This window comes from Carettochelys insculpta, chromosome 3 (assembly GCF_033958435.1).
Source record: "Carettochelys insculpta isolate YL-2023 chromosome 3, ASM3395843v1, whole genome shotgun sequence".
NCBI classification, from domain to species: domain Eukaryota; kingdom Metazoa; phylum Chordata; order Testudines; family Carettochelyidae; genus Carettochelys; species Carettochelys insculpta.
This window is the reverse complement of record NC_134139.1, coordinates 75,702,929-75,719,686: the sequence shown is the minus strand read 5'-3', so window position 1 is coordinate 75,719,686 and position 16,758 is coordinate 75,702,929. Positions and strand designations below refer to the sequence as shown.

Genomic DNA, 16,758 nt, shown 5'->3' with positions numbered 1-16,758 from the left:
CTGTACTAGACATAGAAGTCAACTGCCGATACACAATTTTAGCTACACCAATTGAGTAGCAAAACCAAAACCAAAAAAAAAAAAAAAACAACACACACACACAACTTAGCAGTGGTCAACTTCGATGTCTGTCTAGATGGAAGAGGTTGACGGGAGCATTTCTCCCATCAACTTTCCTTACTCCTCACTGCTTGCGAGGAAAGTGATGTTTCACGCACGCACGAAACAAAACCACAGAAAATCAGCTCTGAGCTGGTCAATCTTCCACAGTACTATAGACCTAGCCTAAGAATCTTACACACACACACTGTACTGCCAGTAGCTCCCTCTTGTTTATATGAGGGGAAATCCAGACAGAGTGTCTCTGTTGATCTCAGGTGCGGGAAAATATCGTAGGAATTAAAGGCAAGCTCTCAGGTGATCAGGTTCCAAATCATTTAGCCTTCATGGGTTAAAAGTATTTAATTTCACTCAAATACTCAGAAAGTCAGCAGAGATCATGGTAACAATGTGCTCCCAACATGCAAATCCACTCAAGAAGCAGGATATAGCATTTCGCATGACCTTTATCCTCTGAATATTCCAAATGAAGTCCCACAAGTGACACAACAGCAAATTAATCTTGTAATTACAAAATCATAGATGTTTTGCACTGCCCTCCTTGCCACAAACAAAGAAGAAAACTGGAAGCAGGAACCTCCAGGAGAAGAAAAATCAATTCAGGTATCTCCAGTTCCAATGGAGGTAAGAACTGCCTTCAGGCTCTCTGCACGGGTACTACAGTGGAGAATGCTGTGGCAGAGGCCTTTCAGGGAAGGAATCAGAAGACAGTCCCACTGACTGGAAGGCATGAAGGTTCTACCACCACCACCACCACTCAGAGAAGGCAACGGGTGTTGGTGGTCAGGGACTACCTCCTAAGAGGAACAGAGTCATTCATCTGCTGTCCAGACCTGGAATCTTGGGAAGTTTGCTGCTTACCAAGAGCTAGAGTTCAGCATGCAACAGAGTCTTCCAAAAATCAAACCTGCAGATTATCACCCCTTCCTACTTCTCCATATAGGAGCCACTGACACAGCAAAAAACAATCTTGAGCAGCTCACCGCAGTTTACGTAACTCTGGGAAGACAGATCAAGGAATATGGAGCACAAGTGGTGTTCTCACCCATCCTCCCTGTTAAAGTAAGAGGTCCAGGTAGGGATCATTGAATCACAGAAGTAAATGAGTGGTTGTGCAGGTGGTGTCAGAGAGAGGGCTTGGGTTTCTTTGACCATGGGATTCTGTTTCAGGAAAAGGGATTGCTAGGAAGAGATGGGATCCACCTAACGAAGACAGGGAAGAACATCTTGGCAAGGAGGCTTGCAAACCTAGTGACAAGGGCTTTAAACAAGGTCCATCAGAGGGTGGTGACACAAGCACTGAGGTAAGTGGGGAAGGAGGAGGTTACAACAAAGGAGGAGCCCTGATTCAAAAGGAGAAAGTAGGCCAATCAACTGGTTATTTTGACAGCCCACAGCACGTTATAGTAGCCCAGTGGAGGGCAAGTACGTGGGCAGTTGGGTCTGTGCTTTTATGTTCCCCAGGGACTAAGGCCCAGCACGGATCAGCTTGCAGCACCAGGTCAACCAACACATGGGACTAATTAAGCACCTGCAGCCAATCAAAGCCTGTGGAGCCCTTGAAAAAGGCTTCCCCTCAGGTAAAGGAAGGAAGGAGGAAAGGTCTTTGAAGGAGAGCCCTGCAAGAGGGAAGGCTTGCTGGAGCTACAGGAAAAAGGTACCGGTGAAAGGGTCTGGGGAAGTGGCCCAGGGAGGAAGCTATTGCCCTTTCAGCTGAGGGAGACAGCCCCTCCAGCAGCAGCTGCCCAGGGACCCTGGGCCAAAACCCAGATCGAGTGGGAGGGGACCAGGTTCCCCCTAGACCACCCCACACTCCCCAGGACAGCCTGGAAGGAGCAGGGGGAGCCTCAACATCCATGTGGGGACTTCCCCCATTTTTGACTGTGCCTACGATGAGTACACCTCAGTAGGCTGTGTCCCGCCCTGGAGGCGGAGCAAAAAGGGGCACAGTGAGCCTCTGAGACATTGCCTAACCCCCTCAAAGCGCAGGACCCACGAGGGATTGCTTGGGACTTTGTCACATTATTAAATGTGTTTGTACACAAGTGCAAAAAGCCTGGGAAAGAAAAACAGGAAGATTAGAGGCCTTGGCACATTTAAAGGAGTATGAGGTGACTGGAATAACAGAAACTTGGTGGGATGACTCACCTAATTGGAGCACTGTCATGGAAGAAAAACTGTTCAGGAAGGACAGGCAGGGGAGAACAGGAGAAGGAGTGGCACTGTATATAGGGAAGCACAGTATGATTGCTCAGAGCTCCAGTATATGGAAGGAGAAAAGCCAGCTGAGAATCTCTGGGTTAAGCTTAGAGGCGGAAGCAACAGCGGGGATGTTGTGGTTGGCATCTGCTACAGACCAGCAGATCAGGCAGATGAGGTGGATGAGCATTTCTTCAGACAACTAAGAGAAGCTTTCAAATCACAGGCCCTGGTTCTCATGGGAGACTTTAATCACCCAGACATTTGTTGGGAGACCAATACAGCAGCACACAGACAATCCAGGAAGTTTTTGGAGAATGTTGAGGACAACTTCTTGGTACAAGTGCTGAAGGAACCGATCAGGGGCCATGCACAGCTTGACCTGCTGCTTACTAACCGAGAAGAACTAGTAGGAGAAACAGACGTGGGTGGCAACTTGGGCTGCAGCGATCAGGAGATGGTAGATTTCAGGATCATGACAAAAGGAAGAAAAAAGTGAGCAGTAAAATACAGACCCTTGATTTGAGAAGAGCAGACTCGGACTCCCTGAGAGAACTGGTAGGCAAGATCCCTTTGGAAACAGATATGAAAGGGAAAGGAGTTCAAAAGAACTGGCAGAATTTTAAAGAAGCCTTACTGAAGACACAGGAACAAACTATCCTAATGCGCAGTAAGAAAAGCAAATATAGTAAGCAACCAGCTTGGCTTACCAGGGAAACCTTTGGCAAGCTTAAACTCAAAAGTGATGCCTTAGATAAGAAGTGGAAACTTGGACAGATGACTAAGGCAGGGTATAAATATATTGCTGGAGAATGCAGGGGAGTAATCAGGAAGGCAAAAGCACAATTGGAACTGCAGCTAGCAAAGGATATGAAAGGTAACAAGAAGGGTATTTACAGACATGTTAACAATAAGATGGCAATCAGGATGGTTACGGGGCCATTACTGGATGAGGGAGGTAGCCTGATGACCGATGACATGGGAAAAGCTGAAGTATTCAATGCTTTTTTTTTTCTTTTGCCTCTGTCTTCACAGACAAGGTCAGCTCCCAGACTACTGCATTAGGCAATGACGTATGGGAAGGAGCTGTGCAGCCCTCAGCGGAGAAAGAACAGATTAAGGGCTGTTTAGAAAGGTTAGACATACACAAATGCATGGATCCAGATTTAATGCATCCAAGGGTACTGAGGGAACTGGCAGATGTCATTGCAGAGCCTTTAGCCATTATCTTCGAAAACTCGTGGAAATCAAGAGATCCCGGATAATTGGAAAAAAGCAAATGTAGTGCCCATCTTTAAAACAGAAGAGAGACAATTCAGGGAACTATAAATCGATCAGCCTTACCTCAGTCCCCAGAAAAATCATAGAGGGGATCCTCAAGGAATCCATTTTGAAGCACTTGGAAGAGGGAAAAGTGATCAAGAGTAGTCAACATAGATTCACCAAGGGAAAGTCATGCCTGACCAATCTGATTAGCTTCTGTGATGAGGTCACTGGCTCTGCAGATATGGGGAAGTCAACAGATCGGATATAACTTGATTTTAGCAAAGCTTTTGATACAGTTTCCCATATTACTCTTGTCCATAAGTTAAGGAAGAATGGATTGACACATGGACTGTAAGGTGGACAGAAAGCTGGCTAGATGGTCAAGCCCAACGGGTAGCGATCAATGGCCCAATGTCTGGTTGGCGGCTGGTTTCAAGTGGAGTACATCAGGGATCAGTTCTGGGGCTGGCACTGTCCAACATCTTTATTAATGACCTGGATGAGGGGGTGGATTGCACCCTCAGCAAATTTACACATAACAGTAAGATAGGGGGACAGGTAGATACATTGGAGTGCAGGGATAGGGTTTGAGTGACCTAGATAAATTGGAAGATTGGAGAAAAAATTTAATTTGATAAAGTCCAACAAAAGAAAGTGCAGAGTCCTGCACTTGGGAAGAAAGAATCCCAAGCATTGTTACAGGCTGGGGACCAACTGGTTAAGTAGTAATACAGCAGAAAAGGACCTGGGGATTATAGCGGATGAGAGGCTGAATATATGAGTCGACAGGGTATCTTTGTAGCCAAGAAGGTTAATAGCATATTGGGGTGCATTAGGAGGAGCATTTCCAGTTATTATTCCCCTCTATTCAGCACTGGTGAGGCCACATCTTGAGTACTATGTCCAGTTCTGGGCCCCCCAGTATAGACAGGATGTGAATGCATTGGAGCAGATTCAGCAGAGGGCAATTAAAATGATTAAGGGGTTGGAGCACATGACCTGTGAGGAGAGACAGAGAGATGTAGGCTTATTTAGTTTGCAGAAAAGAGTGAGGGGTGATTTGAAAGCAGCCTTCAACATCCTGAATGGGGGCTCTACAGAGGATGAGGAGAGCTGTTCTCAATAGTGACAGATGGCAGAACAAGGAGCAAGCTGCAGTGGGAGAAGTCTAGGTTGGCTATTAGGAAAAACTATTTCACTAGGAGAGTAGTGAAGCACTGGAATGTGTTACCTAGAGAGGTGGTGGAATCTCCATCCCTCGAGGTTTTAAAGTCCCAGTTTGACAAAGTCCTGGCTGAGATTATTTATTTAGGGTTTATCCTGCTTTAGATTTGGGACTGGATTCAATGACCTCGTGAGGTCCCTTCCAGCCCTAGGATTCTATGATTCTATCACCACAGCAGAGCAAAAAGGTCACTCTTCTTGCCAGGTGCAGAAAAATACTTTAGACTTAAGCCCAGGACCCAAGGCTACCCCAAACTGTACATGGCTTACAAATTGTAGTTGCATGTCCACTAAGAGAGGCACAGCTGTAAGTTCTACCAATTCTTTGAACTGCTCTTCCCAGCCCACCAATACTAGATCACAGTTGGTCTATACCACATAGGTACGGCAGCTTAACTACTTTGCTTAGGGCTATGAAAAATGGCATAATCTGTGCTGTGTAATTAAGTCCCAGTGTAGACACTGCTAAGCCAATGGAAGCTGTGCCACTAACGTTTCTGGAGTTGACATTCTATGTTTTGTCTAGTTGGAGTCTGAACAGCTAAATAATGCTTATCCACACTCCAGATTCATCTAGGCATTGAGTAATTAATTCCACTATTCTGGATGGGTCAGAGAAATAGAATAGTAGAATCCTAGAGCTGAGTATCATCAATATACTGAGTGTACTGCAATCCATCTCTCCTTACCACACAGTCTCATATATACACACACTGAACAAAAGATTTTTTACCTCCCTGATATCTTGTAACAAAGCTTTCCAAAGTCTAATTCCATAGAAAACTATTTTCTTTGCTCAGTTTTTAATTTGCCACTTTTTATTTAATTGACTGCCCCGTGTTTTATGCTGTAAGACAGTGCACTTCTGTTGTCTATCTTCAATTTGTAATTTTATAATATCCATATTTATTTCTCCATTTTAAGATAAACAATCTCAATATTTTCACTCTCTCTTCATATTAGACTTTTTCAATGCCCTTAAGTCTTATCACCCTCTCTGAACCCTCTAATTTCTGCTGTATCTGAGACCGGGCAGATTGGACAGAACCACACACTTATTCCCAATCAAGTTGTATCAATTATTTATATACATAATACTGTTTTTCATATTATTTCCCATTTGTTCCTTATGTATCCTAACACTGTTTTTTAGCCCGCAGCTACACACCAAGTCAAAATCTTCAGTGAGCTGTCCACAGTGATGCCAACTTTTTTTCTGAGCTGACACAGCTACTTCAGAACCCTACATACAGAAATGGGAATATAGCAATTGTGAGGTGTATGATTATTTTTCTCCCTTGGGGGTGTACTGTTTTGCATTTATGAACACTGAATTCCACTTGATATGTTACTCATTCATCTAGATTGATCCTTTCCTTCAGATTTTCCTCTGGGTCTTCTATAGATTTGACTGAACAAATAACTTTGTTTTCTGTGAATTTTACTACCTCATTGTTTGCTCTTCCCCTTGTCCAGATCATTAATAAATGCAGTAAACACTATCAGACTTAATAAAGAACAGGGAGGCATCCCACTACTAAACTTTTGCCAGGGTGAAAATTGACCACTTACTCTTACATTCTGCTCCTGTCTCTTAGCTAGTTTTTGATCCATGACTATTTTTTGCCCCTCAATCACAACAAAGATTTTTTTTTAAGCTTCTTCTCAAAAACCCTTTCATAGTGTAAAAAGTTATGTCAATTGCTTCTCCTTGCTCAACTGACATATTCAAAGTGATATCAACTGACCTCTTCCATCAAACATAACCACCCATTGCTCAGGAATTACTGACCAAATTAACCACGGGTTTACCTGCCATAGAGAGAACTTTCTGAAAGTGCATCCATTAGCGGTCCAATAATAAACTGGAGAGAGAGAGAGAAATTAAATTTACATTAAAATCAACAATGAAGTCTTTATACCTTCACCTAACTAGATTTATCATACTTGTGATAAAGAAGATAAAGGAAAAGTTCCTACTAACAAGAGACTTTCCTCATTACTAACCAACAGCAGCAGTGAACTTTGTATGTTCATTTTTTCTAGAACACTAGTAGAGCTATAGTTTGCCCATTTGGTAAAGAAGTTGGCCTACTGAGGAGAAGATGTAAACTGATGTAAATTTTGCTCTGTTCAAAGAAGAAAAAGAGGTATTCATATTAGTTGCACATAGAAACTGAAAGGAGGATGAGAGGGAGTCTTCACTGATCACTAATAAAAACGTTAAGCAAAAACAGGCAATTTAAAATAAAGCTGGCCAAAACTGTTCCCCCACTACTGTTCTTTAAGGTTACATATAAGTAGTATAATTGAAAAAAAATTTCATTTATTTTTGGTGCACTGTCAGTTTCTCTACTACAATCCCCTATGATCTACTTCCTGTTAGAGTCTGATTTTCATGAAATAAAATGGAAGAAATTTTTTTTTTTTTTTTTTTTTTTACAAGCTAAGAAAAAAAAAAGTTTAGAACCCTAACATTGAGAGGACTCAGAGGCATGAAACTGTAGCTATTTTAAAAACTGAGTAGAAATCAAGTTGGTGTTACTTTAATGAGGAATTGACCTTAATTGTATAAAGCAGAAATGTTGGCTTTTGAAGCACTTGGAGCTGTTTCTTGGAAGTGGAGATGGATGATGTACAAAACAGATCATTCACACCCTATGAGATTTAAGATAATTAGTAAATCTATGCAGATGTGCTGCGCTAATATAACACTAAAATTGAGTTTTAACACTTACAATATTTATTTTTTGTCGTACATAAGAAGTTTTCCATAACTTATAAGATATGGTAAAAAAAAAAAAAAAAGCATTATTCAACAGACTCAAAGGATATCTGAACCTTCTTACAATAAGGGGAGATACTCATCATGCTTCCAAGTCTGTCCTTGAAGCAGTAAAATGTTGAGCATTCCCTTCAAAAACTCCTCTATAAGCTCTTTCATGGCCATATGGCTCTACTGAACTGAGGTGCTCAACAGTTCCAATTCTGAAGAAGATGACGAGCATTACAGACTGAAACATCAGTAACCCTAAGGGAGATCATAACCAATCTTTATGTAAAAGAGCTGTTAAGTAAGATTCAACTAATTAAACTTCAACTGCATTGGTACCTGAACAACAAGGAACGTTGCAACAGACACTCTTTCTTTGCTCAAGATAATCTTAGCCCTGAGATCACTTTTAAATAATTGTTATTACTATTCGTATGCCTATACAGTTTTATTGAATTTATCTAATAACTCACGATTTAGGCAAATGTTCCAAGCTGAAACACCCATTTAACCTTGAAAACAGTTGGGAGAGAGGGAGTAAGAGGGTTAGGGACTTAGGCCTTTACCTCTGAAAATCCTGGTGAATTTGGAAGATGTTTTATTTCATAAAGCTCCAGAAACTGAAAAACACCCTCCTTTATCAATGTTTTGTTTTCACTCTCAAACATTCTTTTATAAATGCACATATGCCATGACGGGTGAAACAACCAACAACCTGGTACAAAGAGAACAACTTTAAATGATGTGTCAGACGATAGTGACATTAGCTTGTAATTTATATAGTAATGTATTTTAAAAGTACTGAATTAGAGTGTAAAATATTGAAGGCATAATGACATGCTTGTTAGCAATTACAAAACAATTTAGAAAGATGTAATTCCAGTTATTTGCTACATAAAATGTTCTTTTCTCTAAAAACACAATATAAACATTTATTAATATGGCTTGAAAAGCTTACCCATCACTTTCTAGTCTAAAAAGACCAACATTAACAAGAGAGAAAACATTCCCTTTCTCCTCAAAGCCACTCCCTCTATAATTCAAAAGAACAGCTCTCTACTGTACTTACTTGTAAAACTATCAACTTTCTATTTTACAAATTATACTTTAACTTACCACTCATCTCTCATTTCAATTAGATCTTTTTTCCATTCTTAAATTCCCTGCGTTGTCTCTGGCATCCAGTTCCTTCCTCTCCTTTGTCTAACGCAATTTTGTCCAGGCAGCCTGGCTTAGAACCTCCCTCCCCAGCTTCCCTGGGCCATGGCTGCTGCACTGTTTTCCTGGCATTCTAGCTGGCTCTTATTCTTACTGCTATCTGGCTAGCTTAAGCAAAAGCAAGCTCAGTTGAAATGGGCCTGTATGTGAGGTGAGAAGGATTAGAATTAAAGGAATTTCATGGTGACAGAATAAAATAACTTTGCTGTAGATACTAGTCCAAACAACCCTGACTGGCTACAATTACACTAGCCAAGTTTTCCTGACAAAACCCTGGTTTTGTTGACAAAACTGGTGCAACGTCCACACAAAAAGTGTCTGTTTTGCTGAGAGCAGCCGGGCAGTCCGTCCGCTCTTCAACAGAGCGGAGTGCTCTTCCGATTGCTTTTGGTCTGTGGCCACGCTCTGTCAACAAAAGTTTTGTTCGGAAATCTCTTCTGACAGTGACTTCTGTCAATAGATTGCTGTAGTATAACCATAGCCACTGTCAGCACTAATATCAACAGCACCAATAGGTCATGTCTCAATTCAGACAGTAGCAGGGAGAGTTGGGCCATAATTCTCATTAAACTTGGTACCACAGAACTCATGATATGATTTGTGTAAGGAGTGATGATGCCCCAAGTCTCAGGTGTTTGAGTAGCCCTTCTTGGGTCTTAATACAAGTTTCTGTTCCAAAGGATTTTCAAATTTTGGAACCTTGTAACAAGACCCTCATGAAGGTGCCATCTCTTCTCAGGGTGCAATCTTTGCATCTTTGTCAAGCAAAGCAGACAGAGCTTCAGGGGCACTTCTAGTTGGTATATACTCAGATCTGCCAACTCCTCTATGACCTGGATCAGGGGCTGGGCACACTGACTGTTCAATAAAGTAGTCCCTCAAAGACACCACCTATCATCTGTGTCCTCATTCTGAATGACTTGCAGATACTGTATTTCCCTCTCACATGCCCATCTCCCAAAAATATGAGGCATCAAGTGCAAGAATTACTCCATCATGAGCATAAAGGGAGAACAATGCTTGAAGACCAGGGACTTCTGCATTTCAAAGTTAATGCTGGATATTTCAGGCTTTGATTAAAAATATCACAGAAAAGATATGTTCAGAATGAAAGAATAATTAAACTAGTAAGCTACCTACAAATAATACTCTATTTACAAGATAGTAAGCAATAAGCATGTGAGAAAGAGAACCACTGACACAAGATGCACAGACAGCGCCAACTCCTAGCCACAGCAATATAGTCTGAGAGCATACGTAATTCTGCAGGCAAGTTTATGACAGAAAAGTAAGGAAAAATCTGCAGAATAATCATTTCAACAGTGTCTCTCTGTACATCATGCCAGGGAAGATTTGCTACTCTCCCAGATCTAGGTTCTCCAATTTGTGGAAATTTTGCTAGTACAATATCATCAGATACGGGTGAATTATGCATCTTTCCAAAGCCCTCTCTCTTCCCCACTGGAAACAAACACAACAAACTTACAACACTGAGGCCATGTCTACGCTAGCCAAAACCTTAGAAATGGCCATGCAAATGGGCATTTCGAAGTTTACTAATGAAGCGCTGAAATACATATTCAGCACCTCATTAGCATGCGGGCGGCGGTGGCACTTCGAAATTGACACAGCTCGCCGCCACGTGGCTTGTCCAGACGGGGCTCCTTTTCAAAAGGACCCCGGCTACTTCGAAGTCCCCTTATTCCAGATAGGAACAAGACTTGAAGACTCCTTTTCCTTCTCCTTATTCCAGATACGAATAAGGGGACTTCGAAGTAGCCGGGGTCCTTTTGAAAAGGAGCCCCATCTGGACGAGCAGCGCGGCGGCAAGCCGCGTCAATTTCGAAATGCCACCGCCACCCGCATGCTTATGAGGTGCTGAATATGTATTTCAGCGCTTCATTAGTAAACTTCGAAATGGCCATTTGCATGGCCATTTCGAAGTTTTTGGCTAGTGCAGACATAGCCTTATACAGATATATATTCATTAAAATGTTTAAATCAAGCAACTTTTATTAAACATATGCTTTAGCACATGAATATAAAAATACAGCCATCACAGCATTAAACTGTAGCTCCCAGCTAACAGTAGTGAGTTATCAATTCACAAAATAATTGATTAATTCTAGCATGGTCAGCTTTTAATACAGCACTACACAAGACACCTCAATGAATGACCTTTGAATGCACCATGCCAATCATAACATCTAGACCCCACTGATTGCTCAGTTTATTTAACATTTTTTATGCAACTGGAACACATGAATAAACATATCTGCAGAACTAAATCAAAATGTGTCATGACACTGGAGATGGACCTTTACAGGCCTATTCAACAGGCTAGCTTGGAAAACAGACAATTAAGAGGGAGCTGACTGAGTGAGATCTATAAACACATCAATGGTATGAAGAAATCGAATAAGGAAGTTACTCTTTCACTTAACACAAAGACCTGTGGTCAACCAATGAAATTAAAAATAAGCAAGTTTAAAACAAAACAAAAAATAAAGTACACGATGCAGTCAGTCAATCTGTGGGATTCATTGCCCAGGAATGATTGTGACACGGCCTTCACAATAATAAGCTACTGTCTCATACTCTGCATAAAGGACAAGTAAAATGCATATCTTGCAGAGGAAATTCTACAGCAGGCAAAAAAATGCTTGAGTAATTTTGTCCTCACATGATATAACAAAACTGTTATCCCACACTGTTCAGCTGAGTTTCTTCATTAAAAGGCTGACACTAAAATGATCAATGCCCCAGAGACAGTTGCAATTAAATTCCAGATTTTTGTATAAGACTCTACCCAAGACTTCCAGAAAGTTCTGTTTTTGTTTCCTACTATGGCTCAGCTCAGGGATGTCCAACATGTGGCCCACAGGCCAGAATCCAGCCCACAGAGCCAAAAGCAGCACAGCTCTGAGCCACCTGTGGCTCTTTAAGGAGCCATTTGCAGCTCCTGCCACTGCTCACTCCTCCTCTGGCTCCACGCCCTGCAGTGCTGAAAGAGTAAAACACAATGTAATTGGTTTATCAGCATGCAGGAGGAATGCAGCCATTAAACTAATTAAATTGAGTCCCCTTATTTCAGCATGGCAGTGCAGAGAGCCACACATGCTGCAGATGGGGGACGGAGTGAGTGGGCTTGGAGGGAGCCACGTAGTCATGCTAAGGAAAAGGCAGCGGCCCAATGAAGGTGCAGCAGGGGGAGGGGGGCAGCAACATCCAGAGCTGCTGTGTAAGGTAAGGTAATCCTGGGTTGGGGCTGCAGGGGGTTAAGCCTGTGGGCGGGGAGGGGGTGGTGTAGGGCTGTGAGGGATTTAAGCCTGGAGGCAGGAGGGTGGTTTGGAGCAGTGTGGGGCTATTTTGTGTTTGGTCCCCAGGACATCTAAGAAATTGCCATATGACCCCCCCCGCCCCAAAAGAAAAAAGGTTGGCCACCCCTGCCGGGTGCGTTCCTGGCACTCAAAGCCGGGTGCACTGCCAGGTATACATGGCTTTTTATAATGTGACACTACTGGAAGGCTGACAAGAAAACACAAATTATCTTTCTGGAAAGCATCTTATTCAGCTTCCAAAGTCTCTCTCCTCATCCTGAAGGAGCTCAAAATGGCTAAGACAATCATAAATGTACTAACAGTATTCACGATGTGCATTTACCATGTGAAACCCAACATCATGATGCTTACAGAAACTCAAGGAAAACATCCAGCAATGTAACAGACAAAAAAATTCTGCTGATAAGGAATGCATTTATACTTGCTATCAAGAAGACATATTAAGCAAGGAATGGAACAGCTCTGGGATGATCAAACGCGTTCAAAGCAAGTGTTCCCTACCAAAGACCAATTGATCTTGGAGAACAGATTGCACACATCAGTTATGTGTGAAATACAAGGCACTCTCAAAATCAGTCCTTTGGATAATCAAATGCTTCATTGCAGAAGCCAGATGCTCACCACCTTGCAAATTTCTGGCCAACAGCCTGCCCTAAACAATGACGTATGAGCATGGTGCAAAGATCAGTGTAACAACATCTCCACCAGTGGTGCACTAGACAGAAACACCACTGACGATGACTTTCAAGAATAAATGTTTCCAGTCCTACACGTCACGGCTAATTTCCCTAGGATTATAAAAGATCAAAATATTTTTCTTATACATAATGCACACCTCAGTTGAAGTATAATTTGGTTGGTTTTTAAACATTTTTGTGACATAGTTGTTCTAGATTTGCAATGTTTGGTGCTTTGTATTAACGGGAGAAATGACACTCAACTCAACCCATTTCTGACAACACAGTACTAGCAAAATTGTCAGCAACCAGAGGACTTGAAGTAGGCAGCAAGTCCACCTGCCACAATACAGAAGGCGATACTGCTAAAATTATTATTTAGTTGTTTTTTTTTTTATGTCGAACAATAGTTTCCATCACTAACTTGACCATGGAATGAGCTTTCATTACATTATGCCCCCAGATAAATAGGAACTGAAGATAGGGTGATTTCACCCTTTATACCCTCAACTAGAAAAACCAGGAAGCTCTGGCTCAAGTGCACTGGACACTCATACACAGCTAAGTGAAACAAACAAGTGCTCAAAGAAGAATTAGGGGTTCTTGCCAAAAAAATTAAAGCATACCTTACTTCAGCTCATACTGGGCCCTAACACTGTGGCTGCATTTACACTAGCAAGTTCTTTCAAAATATTTTTCAAAAGGGGCTATTTCAAAATATTCAGCGGCATGTCTACACACAAAAAGTGTTCTTTCAAAATTAAATAAAAAGAACATGGTGCTCCTTTCAAAAGCACCCTTTCACTCCCATTTCAGGAAGATTACCTTCTTGTGAAGGACTTCTTTCGAAAGATTGCTGTAGTGAGGACATACCCTGTACATTTGATGGATAGTCTATAAATCCACCTAACATGTAGTTGTTTCAAGTGAATGGTAAGGAAAAAGCGTTACCATGCAAAGCAAAGTGTAGATAAACATATACATGGAAAGATGCTTAATCATTAGATCAAAATAATGGCTGAAAAAATTACCTTACCTTTTTCTGATACTGCACATTCATACAAATGATTCAACTTTGGTAAGACTGGCTTTATAACATGTATCTGAAATTCAAAAGCAAATGTTAATGTAATTTAATTCAACTCTCAGACCAAAAAATTGGTATCATAGCTATATTTATGGATTAGAATCTGCTCTCAATTACATAAGCAAAACCTGGAGTAACTTTAAGAATTACTCTGAATCAGAACTTTTTGTAACTAATCTTATGATCCTGTGCATGGTACTTAATGTTAGTTTACAAGTTTGCTACTGAACTGCCTTTACACTCATACCAACCACTGCACCAACCTATTAGCAATTGACATTTTCATTCATAAGTGAAAATAACTTGTAGATTTTCCATAAAACACGTTTACTAACATTTTAAGTTTTAAATAGCAATAAAGGTGATAGGTAGGTGAAACGGAAGTGATGTTTAGCAAACTCAGGTTTCCCAATTGCAATCCCCTGTTCTACCCACTAGATTTACTGTTGTCTCAAATTATGAGTTTCTAACTCCAAAAAAAATTCAGTCATGGTAATTTATAAAAGCTCTGTTAAATGTTTTGCATGTGGATGCCAAAAAATCTGAGGCAAAATGCTTACAAAGCTGTAATGGGCTATTTAAATATGCTTGTTAAAACAGGATTACTAGTTTGCAATATCTGAACAATATGTGTGATTGACAATACTGTTGATCATTTGCACATATAATCAAAACTATTCAATATAATACCAAAAAACTACAATCCATACAGATCCTAAAGTATACCTACCTGATTTCCTTCCAGGGTCTCCATTATTAAAATGTAATTTTCCCAAAATTGCAAATGTTTGTCATTTTTCTCCACAGACCACCAAAAGAGACTTGGCTCTATTGAAAATATTAAATTGTTTAAGTTACAAAGATATTTCGGCTAGCCTTCAAGCAAAAAGTTATATAATGCATCCTCCAGCATGAGTTAATATCATTAAGAAGTGATACAGGTTGAACCTCTCTTGTCCGGCACCCTTGGAACCTGACCTGTGCCGGATGAGAGAATTTGCTGGACCATGAGAGATCAATATTGTCTAGCACATTACTAACACTTCCACTGCTTACTGGGCTGCTAGAAGACTTTTAGTGATAAATTACAGCACAGAACATAGAAAGCCAGGACTGGTGTCTGTAAACAAACTTTAAGGGACCATGGGAAACCCATAAGTGGTCAGCTGGCTAACTAAAATCATGGCGGATTATGGAGTTTGCGGGGTTTGCGTGGTTAACACATGCTCCTGAGCTGCAAAGCAGCAGAGAATTTCAAGACCGAAAGTAGTTGTAACTAATGCCACAGAGTCAGCAGACTCTACACCATGTTTCTGTGTGTGCTGCTTAACGAAGTTTACCTGTCTTCTCATCCCATAATGCCCAGTACAAGAGAATAGAAATACAAATATCTCCCTGACACCAACAATTTTGCAGGGTACCTAGGAAACAAGTTTCATCCTGGTACCCAAGCACAGGCAGACCCAGTCTGGCTGTGCAGATTTTCCCACAATGCAATAATGCGCCCCTTGTGCCCGCATGGGCATGGGCATGGGAATAGACAGGCCGGCAGGCAGCTAAGCCAGGTGAATGGCGCTCTGTGGATGGGATGGGCAAGGTTAGCTAGGCCAGTCGGGTGGGGCCGGCGATGTACCGTTTCCATTGTCCTGGGGGCAGGAGCAGTCCGTGCGCAGCCGATCGGACACCTCCACCGCTCGCTTCAGCAAGTAGCGGGCTCGCTTTCGGGACAGAGCTTCGCTGTCGGTGAGTCCCTCCTGCACCGCTCGCCAGAAGCCCCCGCAGAGCCGAGCGTCCACCGCCGGGACCTCCCCCTCCAAGCCGGGGAACAGAAGGTCGGCCAGAGCGGTGAGGGCCAGCAGGGTCCGGCTCGCCCGGTGGGGGGCGGCCCGCCCCGGCAGCAGTCCCTCCCACACCCGCCGGAGGGCGGCGCGGTTCCTGCCTAGCGCCGGCAGCAGCCGCCCGCACACCAGCGTCGCCGCCGCCTCCTCCCCGGCGTCGCGCCCGCCCGCCCGCACCAGGGCCAAGGCCGCGTCCACCGCCCGCTCCAACAAGGCCGGCTCCCGCAACTCGGGCGCCACTGCCACCAGCGCCTCCACCGCCGCCTCGGCGCCCGGCTCGGCTCGCAGCGCCGCCAGGGCCTCCCCGGCCAGCTGCGCCGCCAGCGGGGCCCCGCCGAGCCGGGCGCAGTGCCGCAGCGCCCCGCAGGCGGCTCGCACCAGCCGGCGCCGCTCCGGCTCAGCCCCTCCGCCGCGCAGCACAGGCAAGCAGCGCCCCAGCGCCACCTCGCAGGCCGCTCGCCGCAGCGGCTCCCCCGCGGCCCCGCCAGCCTCCAGCCGCTGCAGCAGGAAGCGGAGGGTCTCCAGCCGCTCCACCGACAGCGGGGCGGCTCCGTCCCCGCCGCACACCGCCCGCAGCAGCGCGCCGGGCTCCCGGCTCTGCGCCAGGCCCAGCAGCGCGTCCGCCAGCACTAGCTCCATGGGAACGGCCGCCACAGAGGGAAGCGGCGCGCGCCAACACAACCCCCCCCCAGCACCGGCCACGCGACCAAACTGTCACCGACCGCCTCAGCCCCGCCCCTTTCCCCCAGCAGCCTTTGCGCCGACGTGGGGCGCCTGCGAGTCTCCGAAGCGGCTCCGCGTCACAGCCGCCTGCCGCACCCGCCGGGCCCGTACCGCGGCGGGGGGTGGGAGTCGCAGGGGTACCCGGGTGGGGCGAACTGCCTTGCTCGGCTGGGGAGGGGCTCGGTGCCAGCTGCCAGGTGCGTCGGGGAGCGCTAACTCTTGCCTTCGGGCAGTCACCTCGCTTTTCTAGGGCTACCGTAAAAAAAGGAGCGCGCACGCGCACGCGCACCCA

The 16,758-nt window shown here is 43.9% G+C and overlaps 1 protein-coding gene across 4 annotated transcripts in view; it reads right to left on the bottom strand.

Moving 5' to 3' along the window:
- The window catches only part of TARBP1 (tRNA guanosine 2 -O-methyltransferase TARBP1), a 91,376-nt gene extending 74,942 nt beyond the window's left edge, over positions 1 to 16,434 (bottom strand). For 2 of the 4 annotated variants that reach the window (XM_074990148.1, XM_074990150.1), the window contains exons 1-5: positions 15,539 to 16,434; positions 14,636 to 14,733; positions 13,855 to 13,921; positions 8,149 to 8,315; positions 6,622 to 6,674 (exon numbers count right to left, since the gene is read on the bottom strand). In XM_074990148.1, the coding sequence (XP_074846249.1) occupies positions 6,622 to 6,674; positions 8,149 to 8,315; positions 13,855 to 13,921; positions 14,636 to 14,733; positions 15,539 to 16,382 (1,229 nt within the window). In that variant the 5' untranslated portion in view covers positions 16,383 to 16,434. The remainder of the gene's footprint in view (positions 1 to 6,621; positions 6,675 to 8,148; positions 8,316 to 13,854; positions 13,922 to 14,635; positions 14,734 to 15,538) is intronic. The other 2 variants (XM_074990149.1, XM_074990151.1) reach the window with 1 other exon arrangement.
- Positions 16,435 to 16,758: the final 324 nt, after the last annotated feature.